This window comes from Heliconius melpomene, chromosome 21 (genome assembly GCF_056956725.1).
Source record: "Heliconius melpomene rosina isolate 202511_hmr_F chromosome 21, ASM5695672v1, whole genome shotgun sequence".
In the NCBI taxonomy this organism is placed as follows: Eukaryota; Metazoa; Arthropoda; class Insecta; order Lepidoptera; family Nymphalidae; genus Heliconius; species Heliconius melpomene.
In genome coordinates, this window is record NC_140409.1 from 2,247,708 (window position 1) to 2,267,797 (window position 20,090).

Sequence of the window (20,090 nt, forward strand, 5' to 3'; positions counted from 1 at the left end):
TATTGACTTTGAAATCTTAAAAAAATTAATAAAAAAATAAATTTGGAAAAATAGCAAGTATACTCATTTACATATAAAAAAATAGTTATTTTTTTTTTATTAATATTATACTTAAATATATTATGAATATCATAAAGAAAGATATGATAGCAAAGATGATTAACTTAGGGTAGTAGTTATATAGAAGCATAGGTACCTACATGATTTTAAATTCCAATTAAATAATCTTAGGTCATCATGGTAAATGTGATAGCGTTTGAATGGAAACATGATGATTTTTGGGTTCGATTCCCACACGAAGGAGTGTTTGATTTTTGTTTTCACGCTCCGGTAGCGGTTCGGTTTAGGTACTCAACACACAGTGTATAGAATTCTGGCAGAAAGTAAAGAACGGAGAGTCTTAACTCTAGGCTTTCATTCTCTAACAACCTCCACTTTCTGTCGAATTCTGATGGTTTTGATTTTCTCGTGTGGGAATCGAACCAAAAACCTGCCGCGTTTAAAGCTTGCCCCTGCGTCGCCACTCGCCTCATTTGGCTCAGGTTAGCACTTTTGTGTTAACTTATGTTAAAAGAACTATTGACAACAAAGAGATATCGGCCCAAGCAAACAGTTTCATTTAGAGTAAGATTATTTCTTTATTATTAATGCGGTCTTCTATACATTCTTATTCCTTCTTATTTACTATCCAATTGACGAGATATTGCGTGCTGATTGGCGGAAAGAAAAATAATTAATTATCCCAGCAGTAATCGAATCCACAATCGTCGCGTTAGCACTCGCACACTAAGACATTGTGAGACGCATTATAAATAAAGAGTCAATAATTTAAAGAAACATAAACAATCTTTCAATCAGATACATGGATCTCTATTATTCAATGATTAATGATAAAATAATTTCTTCTTAAATTTCTTAAATAAGCTAATATATAGTTATATAATAATAAAATAAAATAATTATATTGTACGCTTCTATAAGTGATACTACTGTAATTGTTATATAAACACGATTAGCTTCCTACGTTATGAGTTCTATAAAAAATTCATCAACAATAAATACGAGTACTTTGAGTCTATTCGGAGTGTGTTCGGTCGATAGCTTACTATGTTTACAATTTTTTTACACATTTAAAAAAACACTTTTAGATTTCTGTTTTTATTATTTTTTGTTTTGATAAAATTGTTGAGTTAGAATAAAATATATAGATACAAATTTAACAAAATGTTGAATGAAAGATAAAACTTTAGGCAGTTATTATTAGTTTTGTTTCTAATATAGTTTTTTCCCAATATAATGAAAATTCTATGTGAATATTTGTTTACATCGATGCTTATGAATGTGTGATATTACATATATGTAAATATATTAGATATACACATATATTAAAAATATTACAGGAGTAAAAGGAATTGGTTTGTTATCTCTCGATGCGTGCTGTTAGTTCGATACAGACGGAGGGTTAATTAGGAGTGTGCCAATCGCGTCACCGGCAACCCGTCAACCTTTGCGAGTTAGAAGCGTGAAAAGGTAACAGACACGAGAAGTGAATGGACCAATTAAATAATTCAGTTAATCGTGGACCCGCCGACGGCGACGTAAACATGCGTGCGAGGGGCGAGGAGTCTAGGGGAGGGGAGCTGCAGTGGAGGGGAGAGGGCGTGGCCGGTGACGTCACGCGGCGCCCGGCTCAGTCGGTTATCACCCGGCGCACGGACCGGTCGCGGCGACGCGTCGCCTTTTCAACCCCGAAGTACGATAAAGTCGCCAAAATTTTCGACCGGCAGTATCACTCACCTTCCAAGGTGTTGAAGTTGGAGGACGACCCGTGGGGGTCATGTGCCATGTACTCCCCGGACAAGATGAAGTCCGGCGGCGGGCTGATGGCGCCCCCGGGCTGCTTCCCGGGACGCTACAGCCCCACGTACCGCAGCTCCGACCCCCGCCGCTGCGTGCCAAACCCGTCCGTGAGTATCCCATTCTACCTCCTGTAGATCACACCACGAGACCACCTCTATTACCACTATTCCAGGATATACTAACCTTGGCTATGCGTCAATACTGTTGTTGTTTATGCTGGCTTGCCTTAGCGACTGACATGGAGCTCCATTAACCTTGTTTTTTGTCACAGCGAATTGTCTATAATTTTTACTAGGCTCTCAATGTTTGTGATATTTTAAGTGATTTTACAATTGGAACACGTTTCGAAATCTATAATAAAACTATAAAACGTAAAAATAATAATAATAATAAGTTATTGTGGTTTTCTGAAAAGCGACGACTATTGATTAAATCATATTACTTATTAGCTTTCATTTTCTTTCACAATAATAATGACGATAACTTCGAGTTTATCCTTGAGGAAATGTTTCCGTCGGTGTCGTACCATCATAATAAAACGTTTCTCTAATTAATTTATCATACATATATAATAAAGCTACAGGCACATTCTGCATTTTTAATTTCTATATTTTTGTCCCGATTTATGTCAATTAGACTAAAAAGTAAAATTTTAAAATATCGCAAAAATACTAGGTTCACTTTTAATTAATGTAAAAAATATTATATTACACATCTATTTTTAAAATCAGTACCAAATAATTCCTATATCTAAATTCTATAACATTACATCAACGAGAAGTCGTTGAAATCTTTTTTATGATGTCGCGTACATTTCCACGGTTTGCCGACGGCGGGCGGTTACGAGCGTAGACCGGCCCGCGTAGCGCCGCTACGGGATAATCTTATACCTACAGTAGGCTATTTCTTTGATAGTAACATTAAATTTATAATATTTTACCATGTACTAGAGAGCTACTCTAGCTCTCGTAGTAGTAGAGTTTCAAATTATTTCTTTTTAATTTATAAAAGTTTAATATTAGTAATATTATAGTTTTGTATCATAGTTCAAGAATAATGTTTTATATTAAATAAAAAAAACAGATAATATTAAAATCTCTGTATAATTTTATTTCCCACATCGCTAACTTAAAAAAATATTTGAAAGAAAAGTGAAAGAAATCAAGAAGAAAATGGATGTAAGATCCATCTAATATGTATGAAAAATTTAAAAGTTTGTATCATTGAGAGCCTGGTAGTTGTGTATATTTTGTTTTTTTTTTTCAGAAATAGCGCAACAGTATTCAGCAGTTGCGGCGGACTTTTATTTTATTCGTAATATTGTATGAAGTGGTGTGGTTTAAGGATTATAAATCAATCAATAAATAACAAAATTCCAATTAAATAATCTTAGGTCATCATGGTAAATGTGATAGCGTTTGAATGGAAATATGATGATTTTTGGGTTCGATTATCAGATCTAATAAGGAAAAACATTAAAGTACGAAGAAAATCATATGAAATATTTATTTAATTCAATTAATATTTATTTTTTTAAAGATTTAATTATATTTTACAATATATGCATATAATATGTATCTTACTTAAACATGATATCACTAAATTTAAGTTATTAGTTCCTAAATGTCACATTTATTCGTCGGGAAGGTTAGTTAGGCATATGAATATTTTAAATTATAACTTTGAAATTATATTACCTATTTATTTTATAAAAAAATAATGAATGAAAAATAATATCATAGAATATATCACTTTAATAACAATCAATGATGTAATAAAAAAAAACAAATCTTCAATTTAATGGATATTTCCATATTAAAATAAAACAAAAAAGTTATTGTTTATAAAATGACATAATTGGCAGCGTGTATAAAAAAGCTTATGATTTTAAAGGTACGGCGTAACTTTGGTTTATTGAGTTCATTTCACATTTAAAGCGTACTTGGCTTTGTCTTTATGATTTAAAAAAATTAATCGCATATACAGGGGTGATATTAAAATATAATTTACTAGCGGACGCTTAGCTTGCTTATTTAGGGGTGAATTCTTAAAAACCACGAAACATGTGTTCAATGAAATATTTTTCAGAGTCTAAATTTAAAATTTTATAAAAATCGGTGGCGATTTTAAGTTTTTTCCATACAAACTTTCAACCCCTTATTTGCATCCTTAGGGGGTGAATTCTAGAAAACTATGAAATATGTGTTCAATTAAATACTTTTAAGAGTCTGAATTTCAAATTTTATAAAAATTGGTGCCGATTTAAAAAAAAATCTATACAAACTTTCAACCCCTTATTTGAACTCTTAGAGGAAGAATTCTATAAAACGATGAAATACGTGTTCAATTATATACTTTTTAAAATCTAAATTTCAAATTTTATAAATATCGGTGCTGATTTAAATTTTTTTCCATACTAACTTTCAACCCCTATTTCACCCCTTTAGGGTTAAAGTTTTTCAGAATCCCTTCTTAGTGGATGTTCAAATTACGAAAATAAACATCTGTACAAATTTCACGTTTCTACCATGAACGGTTACGGCTGTGCGTGCGTCTTACCTCAGTCAGTGAGGACAAGTCCTTTTATATATATAGATAATATTATATGAGAAAACTAAATGTCATGCTTAGTACAATTAATTAATTACCTATTTTTTATGTTACAAGCTGTTCCCTCATATAGCAGTGTGTTGTTAATATACTCTGTTTTCTATATTAAATGGCGGTAATCAAAACCGCACGTTTTCTTGTAAAATATTTATTTTTATTATATATTGTTATTTTTACCCAGACTTTAACCTCGATGGTTGTGAGTTCGATTTCTACTCGGAGAATGGTTATTTCATATCCTCACTCATTAGATTTCCAAGTTTTCCAAGCTGCCTATCCTGCTATATGAGTGATTACAACGTGAAGAAGCTAAAAAAAGAAACCAAAGATAATTTTAAACATGTTTATTAACTATTTATAATAAGATAAAAAGTGCATAATAACTATTTTATTTTCCATACCGAAACGTCACTTTATACGTTTAAAATATTCATGGCGACAGTCGTTGCTTGTATTCTTTCATTAATATAGTGACAGCTCAGATCGCCGTAACAAAATTGGCGCTTATATATAATTGTGGATCAAAATGTTGAACTTAGTATTGTTTTGAACTTTTAAATGTCAGACTGAGATTGGTGAATTAAATATATTATAATTTTTTTTGACATAGCTTATTAGAAAAATAATCAAATTTTAAGTCTAATTGGCAATATATTGAATATAAATTTTTATTATTTTAATATTTTATTATATTAAAATATTATTATAAGATCTTAAAAATCTAGACCATTTTCCTTATAAGCGACAATTTGTTATAATATATAAAAATATATATTTTTTACATATAGCTTGTTATTTTATGACATACATATTAATATTAGATACATATGTATATATGCAATGTCCATTATCGATGTATTCTAATTAAGATTAAAACATTAAGCAAATTAAAAATTGATTACGATTCAATAAGCATTATCGCTCCAACAAGCTATTAGAGCGCATAAGCTTAACTTAATTCAATTTAAATATTTATAGCAATTATTCATTAACATCTAATGATGTTCTATAATACTAGACTAAGCTAAGATAAGATTATATGTTGTCCTCGATCCGTTCTGGTAAGACACATCGCAGCGTTGAGCTCCGCGACATATTGTCTCATACTGAACTGACTGAAAAAATGAATGAAACGATGTTTTCTCTGGTACCCTGCTAGATTGTAAAGTTCGAAAAAAATAGCTTCAGAATTTTAATTTATTTCCACTTTTCCCGCATTTTGGCAATATTATAGGTATAGGCAGACATAGTGACAGATCACTTTGTTCTATCATTTTGTGCCCGTTTAATATAAACTGAATACTTATAAGACTTATATCTTCATATTATTCCACTGGAGAAAGATAACTTATGTGGTTAGCAATATTTTTAAAAGATAGAGTTCAAAATACATGGGTGAAGTTTCATAAGTAAATAATGATATGGAAAAGAAACAAATTTTAGTAAATAAAAAATAAACATATTTTAATTTTTGATGTGTAATGTGTAAATACAGTTAAAACATACCTATAAATATTTAAAAATAATTTCAAACGTAGATTTTTCAGTTTGGCAATATTTTTTTCGTGTTTTTTCACCGACTATTGGTTTTCTATTTTCTGATGGACCTATGCCTTATTTCATTATGTAACAAGAAGCCACCTGAATGTTATAGTTTTTTATTTATTAGCTAACAAAGACTGAAAACTTTAAAAAATGTCGCAAATTTTTTATTTTCAGTTTTCAAAATTTTATACCCAAAATAATTTCGTTCTATTATTATATCTATTTTAAAACAATATGCTAACTATTATTTTTTAAGATAATATAATCTAATTTACTTCCAAATAATAAAATTCGCTCAAGACTGCACACTACAAGTCTCTATATTAATAAAGATTTGCTTCTAATCTCGATTTCTGATCCTTCCTATCTCTTATTATGCATTTTACCCAACAGAAGTGGTGGATTCAATTCGCCCACCACTTCGTACATCTTGTAGGTGAAATACCAAGTTATATACATAAAGCTCTTGGTGTCTAAGTTAGTGAGTTGATGACGTGATGGTAACACTTGTACCTCTCAGAAATATACGTGTTACTTCTCCTGTTTTCGCCAGATTTAAGAGGCTCTATCGTTATTGCATTCGCCTATGGATCTATATTGAAATATTTTAGGAATTCTGTTTGATTATAGCTAGTGATACGAAAACGAACGATAAGAAAAGTACATAATATAAAAACTCATAGGGACACATAATTTTTAACTTGAGACAGCCTGGCGCAGCAGACGCATCTGAAAACGCATCGGTTGTGGGTTCTATTTCAGTTCGGGGAACGATGATTTTCGTTTGTTAAAAAGACAAAGCGCGGCGTTGAGATTCTTCACTCAACAGGCATAGTGGGGGACGGAGATTCTTAACACTAGGTTTTCTCTGTCTCTATATGCGAGATACAGCTCTAAATATACTAGCAGCCGCCAGCGGCTTCGCCCGCTCGAACTACACGATTATTTATTTAATATACCGAATTACTTTGTGTTCTAATATTTAATGTTCGCAGCGCACTGAGCAGTTTGAATCGGTGAGGTCCAATATTCTGTAAATGGCTTGACACTTTGTTTTACCAGCATCCATCATACCAAAATAAAATAATGTCTGAACAGTAATTTATGCCTGATTCACGATTGGAGACAAAAACTCAAAAAAAGTCGACTTTAGCCTGTGTTATAGATAACATACCTAATTCTTAAGTTTCTATATCTTTATAATCTACTTCATACTGTATCCAGCACACAGCAGCGTAGGCAGAAAGCATCTAGAGCCAAGATACTCCGTTCCACATTTTCACCTAATTTCTGGAGGCGTTGATTTGACGGAATTCAACGTCATGCTTTGCCTCGAGACCGAAATACCGAAATATTTCATTTCCTCGAGTGGGGATTGAACCCAGAACCAGTCGCATATCCTATCACACTCTTGTGCTGCTTTCTTCGCTTTCGCTTTTCAACTTCACGCTGTATCCCGCATAGGGTAGCCAGAAGTAATCTAGCGTTAAGACACTCTTTTCCCCACTTTCCACTTAATTTTTCGAGGCATTGTGTGTTGGGTGGCCGAACTCAACGCCCGGCTTTTGAGTTGCTGCTAGAGTGTAGAAATAAAAATATTAATGTACAATAATGCATTACCCGAGTGGAGATCGAACCCAAAACTGTCACGTTACAGTCACACCCTTGTGCCCCTTGTGCATATTTCACAACAACGTTCTATAAGTAACGTTCATGCAAAATTTGAGACTCCTAGCACTTGTAGTACACCTAGTTCCTATATGTAACGCCCATACAAAATATAAGAGTCCTAGCTCTTGCAGTTTCTGAGATTGCCTGATGAGTGAGTTACCTTTCGATTTTATATATATTAGATTACCTACCAATAGGCTCACTAAGTGCTTGTCATACTTACCATCATAAGGTAACTACTTGACACACAAACATTAGTCAGAAAGCTATTTGTTCTTTTATATAAGACGGCTAAATTACACATGCAACGCGCATTACGTAGGTAATAGGCGATTCGAAGACCACTATTAAAGCCGGTTATTCGTAAATGACACCTGAGGGCCTGTCGTGACTGGTTGTTTCAAGGGTGACTATTTTATAAATGGTTTTTTGTTGATAATAATTAATCTAATTGGTTTTAAAGGGTTGTACTAAATACAGTAGAGCATTTGAGTTTATAAATACGTAATAGTTTTAGGTTCGATGAATTCTGAGAAAAAGTTGGTATTAAAAATAAGAAATACTTTTCTTTAAAATCTCTTTTACTCTACCCAATAATAATTGTTACTTGAACACAGAAAAAAATATAGTCTTAGCATCGTTTCTGGGAATCTTAACCACGACCTCTGGCTTAGTAGCCACAAAATAAAAATAAACAAAACTCTTAGTTCAATCAAAGTTTATTTACAAACTTAAAAAGTCTTTTAATATTTCTTTCGAATATTTAATTAAAATATAGTAATTATAGTGATTAAAAGTAACTAGAAATTAACACGTGCTCAAACCGTCCGTTAAAACGTTACTATACAGCTACAAACTATCGGTATATTCTATATAGGAACAAATCTCCCGTATAGACACAACGTTTTATTGCATTTCTGCTCCACGTTAGATATGACTTTCTCGTTTTGGCCAATAGAATAATTGACGGTGCTGAAAGAGACAGGTAGAGTCTGCTAGTGCCATCTTATTTTATTCATGGAGGCGAGAAACACGCTGTGTGATGAGACAGACTTATGCCATTTGCCTTGCGAAAAACAAGGACGGGTGATACCTCATGACCGTCTGCAAATAAAGGGTGAGCCGCCACGGACGATTGTTATTCGACTTATATAGTAACGTCTACGTTTTATGAATAAAAGGAGAAATGATAATAGTAATATAAAGGAAAAATGCATTTATACAACCTTAGCAAATGTTATGGAGGCGCAACTGATGTTTATTATATAAATAATTAATTAAGTGTATTTTAGGGGATATTTTAATGGATTTGATTTGATTTATCTGGTGTTTACATTAAATATTGACTTATTAATTATAGTATTACTTATTAAAAAATGAAAAAAACAAATTGAATTTATAAATACCTAATTAATCATATTATTTTGGTTATGTGTACCTAAGCTAAATTAATTTATGTATAGGTTTATACTTTTATAATAGGCACATACAAAATTGTTTATATACATTATATACAAACAACATATACAATTTTAATAGACGAAAGCAAAAATTATAAACTATGAAAAAGCAATCTATTGTTAAAAAGTTAATTAAGTTCAAATTCCTATGAATTTTCCAGATTTCCAAAAGAAGTTCATGGTCTCTACTTAAGAAAATGTTCAACTGATTTTGAGTCTTATGAACGAAGTTTGTATTACCTTCCAGTGTGGGAAGGGGAAATAATAAAAATATTCTTACAAATGAAAGACATAGGCCATAAATAATTCATGAATGTTAGAATATAAATAGATAGAAGTTGTTTGAGCGAAGAATTTAGGCTTACTATTTGTTGTAGGTAGGTACTCGTATATTTTCACGCTATGTTTATTTTTAAAATATAAACTAGTAGATAGATATATGAGTTACTTGCTATATTTTGTGACATATTTCTCCACTTTTCCTTATTAGAGATATTACGCTACACGTGCCAAGAAATATCCTCAATTATTGCGGAGCATCATTTTTGTCAGCATCATTTCACATGTAAAATATGAGTATATTAAACTTAAATTATACCATGAAAATAAATATAAAACTTTTTCCACTAAAAAAAAAACAAACTTAGGAATAATCGAAACTTCAAACATATATATATAGTCAAAATAGACAAAACAAAACCAACAAAAAAAAACAAAAACAAAATTTGAATTCCTAGCACCCAGCAAACTAACAATTCGGTTAACGCTGCACACTCAATTATGAGTTAACTGCACCACGAGTTAACTCTGAATGTGTCGCTAACTACGGATTAAATATTTAACTAGCTTCTGTATTGTGCATTGAGTCTGTTGAACGAATATCTACCTAAAGTGTTTTGGGGTACGATTCAAATTCAATTGTGGATTTTCGCCGTTTGATTTTTGAACTTTAAAGTCTTTTGTCACGCTAACTACTTAAAACAAAAGATAGGACCACAAAGGCATATAAACAACAGGACGACGGGCAGGTATCGCGTGATATATGGGATTTGATTAAATATTACTTTATGAGGTACTATTTGGACCGTATATGTGATGGTTGTTGGGTCCATCGAAGTCCATGAATCAAATGGTCTGATAATTTAACACTCAATGACTCAACACTGAATGAAAGTAGGAAATGGACTTGATTAGGTTCTCGTCCTGTTAGGCAAAACAAAATCATTAAACAACAAAAAAGATTTTTTTTGCTGTCAAAATCTAGGCAGTTTGGATTCCAATCCTTATAGAGGGATTGTAAAAATAATACCAAAATACCTATACTATAATATTAATTGAGGCAGTTGTAACGCAGGTCGTGTGTTCGATTCGCATTCGGGGGAATGAAATAATTAATATTTTCATTTTATCGTTTGGGTAACGAGGCAAAGTACGACGGCGGAAAGTAGAAACGGAATTGTCTTAATTGCTTATGAACAATATGAGGCGTGAATTAAATAATATAACGGAAAGTGGAGAACGGAGACTCTTGACACTAGTCTGCCTTAAGGAGGACAAGATTACTTTTTTCCAAGTCTTTCATGGCCAACTTGAAGTTACAGGTACCCTATAATATTATAATTCTGACCGCTGTATCTTATAATTTAATAATATTACAATTTTTTATCTGTTGATTGTGCGAGTTAACTGACTCTATGATGTATTGGTTATGAAATATGAGATTAGTAGATAGCATGTAGCAGTGTAGGTAAGGGGAACCTGGAAACTTAGTGGTAAGTCACTCCGTACCCATTAAGGCACTTCGCTCCCCAGTTTCCGCTGAATTCTCAAGGCATTGCGTGTTAAGTGGTCGATCGAACCTAGAGCCGCCGCGTTTTCAGTCGCACATTTGTGCAACTGAGACAAGATGACCTTTATTAGCAAGATTTATTGCATTTACATATATTTTTAAGAGAAGAATAGGTCGTCGAGAGACAGAGTGTCAGTGTCCGTCTCTCGACGACCTATTCCGCGATGGTTGTGAGTTCGATGCCCACTCGAGATAATGAATTATATTAATTTCCTCTCTCTAATGATTAGGCCCGTATCCCTCATACCTCGCTAAGAGGGATACAGCGTGAAGCTAAAAAAAATAAGGAGTATACATTTTTATTAAAATTAAAAATAGATTTTTATGTAACTCAAATATTTTTTATTGATGTATGTTCCTTGTTAACAGTTTATACACTGTATGAACAAATTTCTGAAACTAAAATACTTTTTTATGTAGACATTTATTAATGAGAACTATGAAATAGCTTTTTGACGGCTTAAATATATTTTCGCCAGTTTAGGCTAAATGAATATAGGCTGTCTCTTACATTACTGAATAACTAATAGATTGGTTCTACTTTCAATGGACCTGGTCGCCCGTCGAAATCGTTAATACTGGCTTCCCTAATTTAATACATATTTCTTTATTAAAAGTCTGAAATAATAGGACTTTACTGTTAACACATTTTATTTGGGCATAAACTATACTATATACTAGGCTTTATGCCCGCAACTCAACACCGCACGTTGTCTGACAATAGCGAAAAAATTAAAATAAATCAATTCCCTAGTGGTTATCGAACCAATAACCATCGCGCTTATAATCAAACGCTATTTCAATGCGACAACTAACAAAGACCTATTTTAATTGTATATAATTATTTAAATTATATCGAATTAATGGGAAAGAACACAAAAATCAAAAGACATTTCAAAATATATATAAGTTAAATTATTATTTATTAACCGTTAAAAAAAAACTAAATCCTGTTTTACTTTCTTATATGTTCGCTATATGGCGGAATCCAATGCCGTACTTTGTGATAAAAATATATTATATATATCTAAGGAAATTTTTATTAAAATAACCGTTCAAAAAAAGAACATTCTCTCTCACCACGTATTCTATTTACTAGAAGTAAGTATAATAACATAAGTAACATTAAATTCTAACTGCATTACGACATCTTGTTGCAACATTTATGAATAATTAAATGTAAAGAATATTTTAATTCAGTTTTGAGATGCGCTCAAAGGGAACCGAGTCTTACGTTTGTGCGCGGGATGCTAGCTTAGTATCGTTCTTTACCTTATATATACTTGTATTTTTTATATTTTCACGCTTTTCTTCTACCACATTTAGAAGGTTAGATAGAGAACCAAATGCTAAGTTCAACTCCGTTCTACATTTTCCGACCACTGTATTGACAGTACGCTATATGATACAATATCTTTCAGTCGTCTCTTGCACATTATAATCAGAACAAAGATATCACTCTAACACACCCCACACTACATACATATATGTATAATATACATATATATATATAATATATAATAGTAACAGAATAAGCTGCAGTCTCAAATTTTCCTCCACAGCGTACTTCGCAAAACCTATTAAGCAGCAAGATGTTGGTATTTTAATAAGTGAGAGAGCACGACGGCGCTACTTCGTAAACTTGAAATTAACTCTGTGCCCACGGGAGGGATATGCATTCTGCCATGAATACGGCTCCTGCCTCCTGTTACCGCCGCCATTGTTACCGGCTATAATAAGGTTCTGGGTACCTACTTTACACTTTGTAGCACCAATCCTTCCCACGAGTATAACTTTACCTATAACTACTAACTTTCTATATAATTATTACTTAATATTATACATTTAATTACTTGTTGGTTGCGTTAAAGTTGTTTCTTGTTTATTATTCTCAAAATGGGTGAAGGGAAGTAATGGGGAGCTTAGGACGTACCTACATATGGGTAGGTTATAGTTAAGATTGATCGATTTTTCCAATACCCATAGCCTGTGTAAGGGGAGGAAATATGAAATAAACATAGCAAATTTATCAGAATAATTCATAGAAGGGCAGAATCACGTTGACGGATCGGATGTACATTATCATATATACGTTTTACGGTGGAGTTCATACGCTATCATTTTTACGAGCGACCCGAAGACATCATAACCTCGTCAGAGTGAGTCTCGATTTGGTTATATATAGTTTGGAGTGTTGTAAAAAATCTATACTTCATAGTGGCTTAGGTGTGAAGTGCCTAATTGTAGGCACAATGGTAGTGGATTCGATTCCTGCTATAGGATGATTATTTTTATTTCAGATATCGTCTTTTAAGTAATTTATTTATAGGTAGACTAGCGGCCCACCCGCGGCTTCGCCCGCTTGAACTACGAAGACACTCCGTTTAGTTCCACTCAAAAACAGAATTAACTGACAACTGTCATTATAGAATGAAGTCTAATATATTTATTTACTAGTGGACCCGAACGCGGCTAAGCCCGCTTGAACTAAGTATACGAATATTTATTAAATATATTTATGAAATTATTTTCAGTTTTCAATAGAGAGATGCGTTAAGCAAGCTCACTTTGGGTGACTTTTTCTAACAACAATCTTTGCCTGTTGTTATTAACATGGCGGAATAAATTGCATGTCAAATTAATAAGTATTTTAATATATTGGTATATATCGAAAATATTACAAATATGAGAAAAAAAAGTATCGTATGTTCATCCCGAGATCCTCAAGTATCTCTATATGAGTATTTTATCACAATTAAATTAGCGGTTTGGCCCTGATTGCGTAAAAGACAGACAGGCAGACAGACGGACAGACAGACAGACAGACAGAGTTACTTTCGAATTTATAATATAGGTATGGATGTAGTATGGAGTGCCTTGACTGTTAGTTCTCTCAGCATGACATTAAATGTCAAAGAAAGAATTCGATATGTAAAGATGATATTTTTTTTTCAATATTATGCAAAACAACATTTCGCGTATATTTAGGAACTATATTATATGTTAATAGGTAAATACATCGTAATCTATATATATTTTTACAAGTCCTTTTGGACTTGTCCTCACTGACTGAGATAAGACGCACGCACAGCCGTAACCGCTTTGCGTAGAAATGTGAAACGTGGACAGATGTTTACTTTCGTAATCTGGACATCCACTAAGAAGGGATTTTAAAAATTTTTAACCCTAAAGGGGTGAAATAGGGGTTGAAAGTTTGTATGGAAAAAAACTAAATCGGCACCGATTTTTATAAAATTTGAAATTTAGATTTTTAAAAGTATTTCATTGAACACATGTTTCGTGGTTTATTAGAATTCACCCATAAATAAGCAAGCGAAGCTGCGCGCGTCCGCTAGTATAATATATAATTATATAAAAAAACCTTGCCTGAAATTGGAACCCACAATCATCTTTCTCGTTTCATGTCGATCATGTCATAATGTTTTTACAATATTATTACAAGTATGTTTATAATTTAATATTCTTTGCATATTGATTTAAAATAAGTATAAAGGGTTGTGATCTGAAGTAAGGCTCTCTAGTCCCCTCAGATCGAACACCCCTAGGGAGCTTGTGGGTATCGTGATGCCGACTTTTATAAAGCTACACCATGGCTTACGTTTCAAATACTAAATAAATATTTTTCAAAGTTACATTTTCTCGCTGCAAGCTTAGAACTATCGCTAGTCCAGTAAAAATGCACTCAAAAATGTTACAGCAGCCGTATTTTAATCCGTTTACTATGAAATAGAAGGATAAAATCCTTGCGTTCTCACAGTATTACATTTTTATATTTTAGCCTCTTAGCGCGATTTCTGTATCACAGAGTAGACATGAATATTCAAGTCATATGTTTTATACTTATTATTTGTAGGCTTAAATTAATATTATTAATATTAATTTTGGGTGGCGGTGCTAAACGCTGCTCTTTATGAAATGAGAATTGTAGGTACATATAATCATCGAATATACCTTTAAGACTTAAAAACTGGGCAAAACTATTTCCATATTCCTTGAACATGATGTGACCGCCGAATATGACGCAATGGAATACGTACTTTTTCTAAGAATTAATATAGGTAATCCCTTGTCATGAGCGTAAAAATTAAATGGACCCTGGTCCATGCCTACTTTAGAATAGTCGGTGCTCATCACAGAATTCTTAGTACCAAAAACCAAGAACCTGAAAAAACAAAGGTTTTTCTTTGGATGAAGTATGTAGAGACATAATAAGATAAATAAATAGTGAATATACAGTTTTTTTTGTTATATTCTCTTGAACCATATTAACTTTTGGAGACCAGACCCCGCCTTATATTTATATGATTTTGTTGAAAAACAAAATATATTTACATTAGGTACGTGACCACGCGTGAGAGCCGGCACATGTCTGTACGGGAGGCAATAACTGTAATAATCTAAAATAACACAGCTAATTTATGTCGATAATATAATCAATATGACACTTTATACTTTAATATTTTTATAGGCGACATTAGATGGGATATCAGGACGGAGTGAAATATCTCTCTGCTTACCTTGTATAAAATGGGAATTGAACAAAGTTAAATTAAATTCACATTTAAATATTGATTTTATTTTCACGCTCGTGTATTTAGAGACCCCAGTGTTACAACACTCCTTTTCGAGGAGGGAAGTGGAGAACGAAGATGAGTACCACTTTGTAAATAATGAATACCAGGCATTAGATAGGAAAAACATCTGCCTCGATGTGATTTTAAAGTATATTATATTTGTTTTGATCATTTAAATCTTTGGCAACAAGAAACCTAATCTCATCGTATGACCACAAATTATCTGTGGTCTTTGTGACAGTTCTGTGATAGTTGTGGAACTAAATTCCATAAAATACGACTTTCTTATTTAAATATTGAAGAATTTTAAAATAAATCGTATAATTATATAAAATTCATGCAAAAATACCAATAAGTACCATTAATTTGCAAATAATTGTTTACCATGTGAACTAAAGACACATATTTCACACATTGTTCTCGCACGTACTTACCATGTAGGTATACTATTAGTGTATTCGTAGTTTGCTATAACTTATAATTTGCATATGCCGCTTCAGGGAACGTTTGAACGTTTTAGTTCAGTTATTATTTGTTTTGAATTTAGTAGCAGATCCCACACGGCAACGCCCGCTTGAACTATACGAATATTTTTTTTAAGTGTATTTTAGAAAAAATATTAATTACTAGCGGCCTACCAGCGGCTTCGCCCGCTTGAACTATATGATTATTCATTTAATAAACAGAATTGACTGACAGTCATATGTGTCGATGTCAATGACTAATTTAATTTACTCGTTCAGAAACAGTCTTAAATGTAATGTTATTGATTTGGGTAAGGATTTATGATATTCTTTGTAAAGAGTATCTCGACACTAACTTCTCTCGGCCGACACTATTATATGTGGGAGATATGAGAAGCTATTATATATTAATTCATGTTTGTTACTTTGTGTCAAATGGTGACATATAAGTGTAGATTTTTATTTTCATATGCAAATTTACGTTCATTCCTACATAGAGTTTTACTACACTGAATATAAGTTTATCTTTAATAGTAAAATCTATTTGTTTGTATTTTAATTATTAAAAAAAAACAAAATATAATAAACGCTAATTAGAAATTACTGAAAAACGAAAGTGTCATTAAAATCGAGACGCCTTTCTCCCTTGAAACGACAAAAACAGAGATGAATATACATAATTTAATAAAGTGCTTTACAAATAGCTCAAACAAGAGCAAGTCAGTTCAACAAAATATATAGGACGTCTGTCTGTCCAAAGCTTTACATTTATTAGATAGAGGCATTCGTTTTATACGTAACGTAATTGAGAGTTTCTGATTTAACAACTAGCTGGTAACTTCCGTTTTTTGTCTATTTATAGCTTTTAAGACTTTAGTTTTTTTAAACAACAAAACGATTTTTATTTATAACACATATAGGTAGATGTCGCCTTCAAAAATACGTGGATATCGACACTTCGAGTGTTCCATAAGAATTCATCTCCACAAAGATTATAGCTTTCCAGAAATTTGTGGAAAAATATACAAATATGAGAAGCCTATATGAGAAGCCTATCATTACACTTAAATATTATACAATCTCAACAGTATCAGATATTAAACAGATAATCTTCTTTTTCTTGAAATCGGTATCGAAGTTAATAAAAAAATCCTCAAAAATTAAATATAAGAACGAATAGTATATACTTATTAAGAAAACGTATAGGTTAGTGTACGTTGAACGCATGGCTTAGTGGTCAGAATGCCTGGTCGGTTTCCAGGAGGCGCGGGTTCCAGTCCTGCTACGTTAAAATTTTTATACGTTTTCTAAATAAATATTTTTCTTTCCTAAATGTGAAATAACACTTTAAAAATATTAAAAATAACGAATAGTATATTTTAAAGCAATTATTTTATAAAACGGTAACAGTTTAAAGGACTGTTGCATTATTTTATTGTAGGTGAGATTCAGAATGATGGGGTGGCGGTAATTAGTCGCGCGTGCTCTACAGTACTCGTCACTTGGGAATGATTTGGGGACAACACTTCCGGTCACCATCACGCGATTTTCACTAGTTCTTCCGACTTTGGTAAACAACATTTGGTAAAAATTTCAAAATATAAAAATATATATATTTTTATTTTTATTTTCAATGTTCAGTTGTTAATGTTTTTCTTGTTCGTTGGTAACGTAAATAGTAGATTTAACAAATGATTTTCTAGATGAAGGTTACACATTGAAACACTGCTTGAGGTCAATAAATAAATAGTTTCGTTCTCTTTAGAAATAAGCAAATAATGAAATATTAAAATATTAATTTTCTACACTCTATATAAAGGCTACTTACTATTCAAGTCTAAGATATAACTAATGGATAATTTATATCCTATAGTTAATAAAATTAAGATCCGATCGCGGCCTCCGTCCTAACTGGTAAACTCGATACGACAACGTGTCAATAAAGCCAATAAACTCGTCGCAACTTCTATAAGTACCAAATGAACACAATTTATCGATTTAAGATGGCCTCTGCTACCCCAAATGTCACTTTACAGGCGATATTGATAGTCGGTGACAGGAACCTTACTGACTTCCCCCATATCACGTTTGGTGGCTTATTTTCTGTGCTATTCGAAACAATGACTAGCAAATATGAATCTTACTACGCAGGAATAAGGTCCGACTGTAAACAATTTACCCGTAAAAGTAAGTTTGTGGAGGCAAGCGAAACTTACGCGACATCTAAGGAAATATTTTGTTTGATAAAACGCGCCGAGGTTGCCCTCGGTCGCGGGCTTAGGCGGATTTTCTTTTTCTCTCTTTCAAACGGGGTCTTTTCATAACTGTCAGGGATCAATTCGGTCAAGAGATTTGGTTTCTAAATCTTGTTTTATACCATTCTATGTGACTATTGGTATCTATTTTGTAGAGTACTTTAACATTTTTATATATTATAGTTTGGAACACTTATTGCCCCAAAAAAAGTATTTATTAATAAACCAGCGATCCGATTGCGGCTTCGCCTGCGAAATCACGAAAGCATTCGTGTTTTTATATATAACTAGGGATTCAAACGCGGCTTTATTCGCCTAAATTATTTTTTTTATTATAGCCAAAGAATAATGATTTTTTTAAATATTTTTATTAATAAAAAGTATCCCGTGTTCTTTCTAATACCTCTAAACCTCTAGTTGAGTAGTTATGGCATTTATAAAATTAGTATTGTATTTATTATTACATAGGTACTTTTATTAATAATTTATAGAAAAAAACGAAAGATCGTATAAACATGGTTGCGGTGAACGAGTCGAAATAAAATTTAGTAATAAAACGTTGTTTGCCCAAATTCAGTATAAAATAGCCTGTTCGTCTTGAAAATTTGTTGGCGGCACGAGTGCGCTCTGCACCTAGCGATAAAACTTTAATACAATTTGCCGGCCGTTGACGACCGCTGCATTTTACGTGCACGGCGGCGGAAGTGAGCACTTAAACAAGATGGCGGCCGGCGGTCACGTGACCGCGGATTCACTCACTTCCGGTGCTCATTCAAAACATGTCAAGTGTATTGCGGGTAGTTTGATAATTATCGGCATCATTACAACAACCCCTAATGTTTTTTTGTATGAACATTATGGAGGTGCATCTGTTATGATTTTTTTTAAATGTTATTACGTGAATATAAAGTGTTTGAATATTCTGAGTGATTAATATTGATTTGTTTTCTTTTGTTCTATAGAATAATTACAGTTTAAAATACTGTAAATGACAGAATAAAGAATGAGTATTAATTTGAGAAGCTATCATTAACCTTATTTACAATATTTATAAAATAGGTTTTTGATAAATGAACCTTGACCTTGTTCACTAAGCTTTAAAAAAGTGGTATAAAATAATTTCGTTACGAAGTCGATGGATGATTAATTAATTGTAATACGGGTGACTAATAGGTTGTGAGACCTGAAATAATTAATAATGATATTGAATCAATTTACAAAAATTTTTGTCCTCATGGCTCAGTTAAAAAATATTAAAGGTACTAACGATTCTCATTTGGGGAGAAACTTTTTTAATTTTTATTTTATTTTAATTCGGATGTATGTACATATGTAAAAGTTGCTCCAGAAAAATATTTAAAAAAATCACTGTTAAAATATTGGTCATGTTTTCCGTTTTTCAGTGTTAAAGCATATAAAAATATAATAAAATATTTTGATTTATTACTCTTTATTTTAAAACTACAAAAAAAAACTTTAAATTATATATAAAAAAGCATTCTTAACCTGCCGCCCGAACACGGCGATCACGTCAGTGGTTTGTCTTGTGGCTGAGTGAAGGGGCGAAAAATCAATAGGCGGGCTCTGCATGTCACAAGTACTTACAAAGTTTCGACATACTCGTATCAGTAATTTGGTACGATGACCTCCGTGGACGGTGCTGTCCGTCCGTCTCCTTTCTTATTGCTCAATTTACGTAATGTATTATAATTACTATAAGCTTATATATCTTATATACCTAATTCGTAAAATAAGTTTTCTTTTTATTTTCAACTTTTAAA

The 20,090-nt window shown here is 32.3% G+C and overlaps 1 protein-coding gene across 2 annotated transcripts in view; it reads left to right on the top strand.

Moving 5' to 3' along the window:
- The first annotated feature begins 1,710 nt into the window (after positions 1-1,710).
- Positions 1,711-20,090, top strand: part of acj6 (abnormal chemosensory protein 6) — a 43,415-nt gene continuing 25,035 nt past the window's right edge. For both annotated transcript variants that reach the window (XM_085206448.1, XM_085206449.1), the window contains exon 1: positions 1,711-1,967. In XM_085206448.1, the coding sequence (XP_085062574.1) occupies positions 1,845-1,967 (123 nt within the window). In that variant the 5' untranslated portion in view covers positions 1,711-1,844. The remainder of the gene's footprint in view (positions 1,968-20,090) is intronic.